The sequence below is a fragment of the Leucopleurus acutus genome (assembly GCF_964270905.1).
Source record: "Leucopleurus acutus genome assembly, chromosome: 9".
In the NCBI taxonomy this organism is placed as follows: Eukaryota; Metazoa; Chordata; class Mammalia; order Artiodactyla; family Delphinidae; genus Leucopleurus; species Leucopleurus acutus.
Genome location: NC_139144.1, coordinates 33381647 through 33388587, shown reverse-complemented (window position 1 = coordinate 33388587; position 6941 = coordinate 33381647). Strand labels below are relative to the sequence as shown.

The 6941-nt window shown below is 39.5% G+C and overlaps 1 protein-coding gene across 2 annotated transcripts in view; it reads left to right on the top strand.

The window, feature by feature from the left end:
- The first annotated feature begins 15 nt into the window (after positions 1–15).
- The window catches only part of SLC25A40 (solute carrier family 25 member 40), a 55735-nt gene continuing 48809 nt past the window's right edge, over positions 16–6941 (top strand). The window contains exon 1 of one of the 2 annotated variants that reach the window (XM_082846384.1): positions 16–180. In XM_082846384.1, the coding sequence (XP_082702510.1) occupies positions 81–180 (100 nt within the window). In that variant the 5' untranslated portion in view covers positions 16–80. The remainder of the gene's footprint in view (positions 181–6941) is intronic. The other variant, XM_082846383.1, reaches the window with a different exon arrangement.

Here is a 6941-nt window from a genome sequence, read left to right as displayed (position 1 = left end):
CCGGGTTCTCGTCGCCGGTGTAGTGTACCCGGTACTGGTTTGAAGAGTCTTTGTGGCCCCGAGGTGGCCGAAGGGAGTGAATGCAGTTAGCGCCGCCAGCCAGACCAACTCGCCTCCGAGGTCATTCCCACCTTCTAAGGTTGCCGGGACCGCCTGCCCTCCAGCCGTTTCCTCCACCAGGTACGCTTGCTCCCCCCGGGTCGGCTGTCCCGGCGGCTGGAGGCGCGGCGGCTACGGCCGAGCCGGGACGCAGATTGGGGTGGGGCGGTTGGCGGCGGCGGCAGCCTCTACCCAGCGCGCCCCGAGTCTCAGAGCGCCGTTTTCCCGCGGTCACCGGGCTGGCTGGAGGCAGGCCGCAGAGGGTCTTGGCGGGGAAAGAGTGGCCGGGGGGCGTCGGAGCGAGGGTTGGGCAAGGAGGACCCCGGCCTAGAGCGCGTCCAGGATGCCTTGTGCTTTCTGGTACTTGCGTGCGCTGCTCCGTTGACCTCTGTTGTGCACACCCGAGATTTCGTTTTATTGTGTAGAAGTTTATTTCAACAATAACAGGAAAGGGAATTTGAAATCTCAAGTCTAGGGTTTAGGGTCTGGACCTTGCACCGACCAGCTGTAAAACTTGGGTTAAATTACCTAATCCCTTTGAATATCAGGCTTTTTCATCTCTAAAATGGGATTTGTAGTAAGGATTACATTTAAATGTTTTGGAAAGTAAATTAATTTTGTTTGGTAAGTGGGAAACGCTTCACGCACAAAAAATGGATTTTGGTGTGTTTTTTTCTCGTAAACTTCGTAAGGAGTAAAAGCGTTGAATCTTGTACTATGCTTTACATTCCTTACCTCCTGGACACGATAGTGTCTCGTTGTTTGATGGTTGATTTTTAATTTAGTAGCTAAGGGAAGTTAGTGCCAGTGTTGCCGTTTCACAGATAGGTACCTTAAAAGCATAGAAAAGGGTAGATTGTAATACCTTTAGCCAAAATGGAGAACACAAAGAGGTGGTTCAGGTTTGGTAAGGGAAATGAGTTTTGCTGTGGATGATCTTAGTTTGGGGAGACGATAATGGATCTATTTTTATTAGACACCGGGTAATATTTGTAATTCAGGAGAGATGTCTGGGAGAGAGTGGGGATGGTCAGGAGAGGGAAGACTGATTTGAGAGACGTCATACAGACCAGTCGCTGATTCTCAGTCATGGGGTGATGCCTAAGAGGTTATCAGATCTTAAAAGGCAGGAGGTGTAGTTTGAACAACACTAGAATTTCTATTTGGGAAAAACAATCTTTTCAAAATGTAAGCTACCAAAAGAGCACATGATTTTTATGTTTATAAAAAGTCTTAAAAGATTGAGAAACACTAGTGTAGAAGGTAGTTAAAGCCACGGGAGGAAATGGAAATTGCCCAGGAGAGCATGTGAAATAAGAGAGGTAGTGGTGAGCGGAGGATGATGAGCTAGTGAAGGAGACGGAGAAAAGGCCACAGAGTTAGGAAGAGAACTGGGAACTAATCTTCAAATGTCACAGAATTACAAACTTTGGGATCGTGCAGGCTTCACTAACTATATGGTTTTGGGTAATTTTGATCCTTAATTTTAATATCTGAAAATGGAGGTAATAAACACTTCTCAGACGTTGTGAGAATTAATTGAAACATTTTTGGAACCTTAATTAGTACAGTGCCTGGCACAGAGTGAGAGCTGAGTTAGTGCTGTCATTCTGGTGAACTCTATATATCAGCCTCTCTCCATCTTCAAGCGTTCCAAAAGGCTAAGACTTGAAAAATAGGCCTTCGATTCTGGTGTTTAAGATGTCATTGGTTCCTTAGTGAGAATTTTAGGAGATGGCTAAGGTAAGTACTAGATAAAAATGGTAGGCTTGAAGTGGAGATGGGTTGACTATACTCTTGCAAAAAATTTGTCAGTGTAGGAAATTATCATGATAGGAAGGGAAGATAGGGTCTTTGGAAGGTTTAGGGGATATGGGAAAGATAGGTTTCTGTTGAAGAAAATAAAAACAGGAAGCCCATTTTATGTTCCAGTGAAAGATGAGGTACCTTTCTTATTTACTACAATGAGGAAGGACAGTAACATAGTGGCACCCTAGGCTTTTAGACACACCCTTGACTGCACTGCAGGAGATAATGTCAAGCTGTGAATAAGCAGAAAGTTTGTTTTGCTGGACAGTGTTAGAAATTTTCTGATCTGTAACCCAAGGACAATTAAAAAAAAATTATTATTGGAACTCAAATCTTGTAGTAGCTACCAGAAGAAGGATGTGGTCATATATCTATGGCCTGTAAACATAGAAACCTCCTTACTATCATGCAAATAATCAGGGCTATTGGTCAAAGAATAAGATTTATTTAAAGTATGTCTTGAGATGTGCTTCAGGTGAAAGGTACACATGCAAGAAGAAATAAATGGGGGCAGCGTTACTTGTGAAAAGTTGGTTAAAGAATTCTATTAAACAAAGTTGGAAAACATTGAGTAGAATCATGGTCTAAGTAAATGAATGTTTGACTGTGAATCAAGAGAAAATGAATTTCATTCAGTACTGGCTCTATTCCTAGGTAGTTTTATGACCTTGGGCAAATACTAACCTTGCCATACTACAATTTCCTCATCTGTAAATGAAAATAATGTGCTCTGTCTACTCCACAACTTTCTGTAATTATCCAGTGAGGCCTTAATTTGCTTTTTCAGACTGCCTCATGAATATACAAGTATAATTTTTATTCTAGAGTCTAGACAAATGGATTTATTCATTTTTCTGCAATATCACTTTCCTTATTTCTTTTCCTTAAGCCTCTCCACCTGGCTCACAGTTGTTCCTCTTTCCTTTTCACAACAAGCCTGACTTAGCCTTTATCTCTTGCTCATTTGGGGACTTCAGTAATAGTCCAGTTTGATTTATTTGCCAGCTCTTGATATATTATTGCCTGGAATGTGTTCTGTTGCTATTGTTATTAATTAATTTTCATATTTTAGAGTCTCATTACCCTGGTGAATTGGAGGGCCTAAGGTTTTTCTGAGATTAAGTTCTTAGTTTTGCAAGCTAAGCATATGAAGGGATAGAGTTGGTTAGTGGCTGTGGCGCTGGAGTCCGTGTCTCAGGTGAGGCTGGGCTGGGAAACCAAGGAAAATTCAGCATATCAAGTCCCTGAACATAACCTAAGAGAAGGGTCAAAAATGGAGAATAAGCAAGACAGGAAAATTCAAAATTTGAGAGTGAATCACGTTGAGACAGTATAATTCAGAGGCTGCTGTGGTACCTGTCGGAGCTATTAAGGATACTGAGTTGGTTCATAGGTTGTATTACATTCTGAACTAGATTGTAAATTCCTTTAGGATATTACACAATACATATTTGGCAGTGATTTTTTTCTGACTTTTTTGAGTCTTCATTGCTGTGTGTGGGCTTTCTTTAGTTGCGGCGAGCGGGGGCTACTCTTCAGTGCGCGGGCTTCTCATTGCGGTGGCTTCTTGTTGCAGAGCACGGGCTCTAGAGCGCAGGCTCAGTAGTTGTGGCGCACGGGTTTAGTTGCTCCGCGGGCATGTGGGATCTTCCCGGACCAGGGATCAAATCCGTTTCCCCTGCATTGGCAGGCGGATTCTTAACCACTGCACCATGAGGGAACTCCCAGCCATGGTTATAAAACAACCTACCTTCCTAGCCCACTTTTTTCTTTCCTTTTATATTGATTGAGCACCTGCAATGGGCTAGGCCCAGTGAGACTTGTTTACTTTAAGACTCCCATTGAAGTCTCATCATGTAAGTTTTAAAAATTTCTAGTATGTTTTATAATCCACATACAATAAAGTGCGCCCATTTTAAGTGTACGGATTGATGAGTTCTAACAAGTATGTATATCCATGTAATTACCACCCCCCATCAAAATAAAGAACATTTCTGTCACCACAGAAAGTTATTTCACTCCTTGTTCCAATCTCCCTTCACCAGTGGTAACCACTCTTCTGATTTCTAATATCATAAATAATTTTTCCTGTATTTCAACTTCATATAAATGGAATCATGTAATTTATATGCTTTGCATCTCCATTATTTTGCATAACATATTTTCATGATTCATCCATGTTGCTACATGTATCAGTGGTCCATTCCTTTTTATTGTTGAGTAGCATTCCATTCTGTGAATATACCACAGTTTATCCATCCCCTCTTGATGGATATTTGGGTTATTTCTAATTTGGGGCTATTATGAATAATGCTGCTATGAATATTTGTATGTAGGTCTTTTTGTGGACATAGGCTTTTATTTTTCTTGGAATTGATAGATCATATGTTTACTGAATGTTTAACATGGTGAGAAACTACAGAAGTTTTTAGTAACTGTTCCTTGCAGCAATGTATGAGAGTCCCAGTTGTTAAACATCCTTGTCACTCACTGGGTGTGAACTGGTTATCTCATGTAGTTTTTTAAAAAATTGAGATGAAATTCCCTAACATAAAATTCATTTCAACTGTCTTGAAGTGTATAATTCAGTGACTTTCAGTGTATTCACAGTGTTGTGCAACGATCACCACCATATAATTCCAGACATTTTCAATACCTCAAAAAGAAACCCAGTACTCATTAGGCAGTCATTCCTTATCCCCCCCCACCCCCCAACCTGTGGCAACTACTAATCTGCTTTCTGTTTCTATGGATTTGCCAATTATGGACATTTCATATTGATATAAATGGCATAATAAAATAAGTGTTTTTTTATGCCTGGCTTCTTTCATTTTCAGGAACTGCCAAGCTTTTCCACAGTGGCTGCATCATTGTACATTACCACCAGCAGTGTAAAAGGTTGCCTATTTCTCCACATCCTCACCTACACTTGTTATATTTCCTTTTTTTTTTTTAATTATAGCTTTCCTAATGGCTGTCAAGTGGTATCTCATCGTGGTTTTAATTTGCATTTCTCTAATGATCAGTGATGTTGAGCATCTTTTCATGTGTTACTTGGCCATTAGTATATCTTCTTTGAATAAGTGTCTTTTCAGGTCCTTTGCCCATTTTTTAATTGGGCTCTTGTCTTTTTGTTGTTGAGTTGTAAGTGTTCTTAAAGATTTTGTAGGGCTTCCCTGGTGGCGCAGTGGTTGAGAGTCCACCCGCCGATGCAGGGAACGTGGCCATTGTATACTAGACTCTTATCAGATAGATATGCAAAAATTTTCCCCAATTCTGTGGCTTGTCTTTTCACTTTATTGGCAGTGTCCTGTGATACACAAAAGTTTTAATTTTGATAAAATTCAATTTTATGTTTTTCTTTTGTTTCTTGTACTTTTAGTGTCATATTTAGGAAACTATTGCCAAATCCAAGGTCATTTGGCTTTACTTCATCTTCTAAGAGTTTTGTAGTAGCTTAGGTCTTTGACCCATTTTAAGTTAATTTGTGTATATTGTGTGAGCTAAGGGTCCAGCTTCATTCTTTTGCATGTGGATATCCGTTTGTCCCAGCACCATTTCTTGAAAAGACTGTTGAAAATCAGTTGACCATAGATGTATGAGGTTGTTTGGGACTATCAGTTCTATTCCATGATCTATATGTTTAAGCTACTTCCACACTGCTTTGATTACTGGTAGCCTTTTAGTAAGTTTTGAAATTGGGAAGTCTGAGTCCTTTAAATTTGTTCTCCTTTTTCAGGATTGTTTTGGTTATTGAAAGGGTCTTGAAATTTCATATGAATTTTAGAGTCAGCTTATTCATTTCTACAAAAGAGCAGTTGGAATTTTGAGAGTGATTGCATTGAATTTGTATAGTATTGCCATCTTAACAGTATTATGGGTTCCTATCCATGAACACAGGATGTTTTCCCCCTTACTTAGGTCTGCTTTAGTTTGTTTCAGCAATGTTCCGTAATTTTCATTGTACACACGTTTGAACTGTGCAGGTCCACTTATATGTGGATTTTTTTTTCATTAAATATGTACTACAGTACTACATGGTCTGCAGTTGTTTGAATCCAAGGAAGCTCAGATACAGGAGGCCAGAGGGCATAACTATAAAGTTATGCTCAGGTGCTTTCTAACTGGAATTGTTTTCTTAGTTTCATTTCCAGATTGTTAATTGCTATATAGAATTACAATTGATTATTATATGCTGATTTTGTTTGCTGAATTTATTTATTAGCTCTGATAGGTTTTTTGGTGGATTCTTAGGAGTTTTCAAGATATAAAATCTAGTCATCTGTGAATAGAGATAGTTTCACTTCTTTCTTTCAAATCTGGATGTCTTTGTTTTTATTGCTTAATTGCCGTTAGCTGGAACTTCCATGATTAGCAAGAAAGCAGACGTCTTTGTCTTTTTCCTAATGTTAGGGGGAAAGCTTTCAGTCTTTCTCCATTAAGTATGATGTTATATGTGGGTTTTTCTTAGGTGCCCTTTATCATGTTGATGAAATTCCCTTCTTTTCCTACATTTTTGAGCGTTTGTATCATGAAAAGATGTTGGATTTTTTTTTTCAATTTTTACTGTAATAACAGTTCATCATGTGGTTCTGTTTATCTCATTAGTATGGTGAATTCCATTGATTGATTTTCGTAAGTTGAACTACCTTTGCATGTTTGGGGTTAAATCCAACTTGGTCATGGTGTAAATTGTTTTAATATAAGGCTGGATTTAGTTTACTAGTATTTTGTGGAGAACTTTTGCATCTATTTGAAACTGCACAACTCAGATGGGACTCGAACCCACAGGCTGAGACTTTTGCTCAGCCAAAACTCAGTCAGACTGGGACTGGAACCCACTGTCTTCTGATTGAGATCGCACACCTGGTCTCAGGACTTAATGAAGCTCAGGTTCTTTATGTCTCGTAGCAGAAAGATTTCAGTGAGAGACAAAGTTATAGATAAGAAGTGGATTTATTTATAGAGATACACATTCCATAGACAGAATGAGGTCTGTCTCAAAAGGTGAGAGTGGCCCAGAATATGGGGAG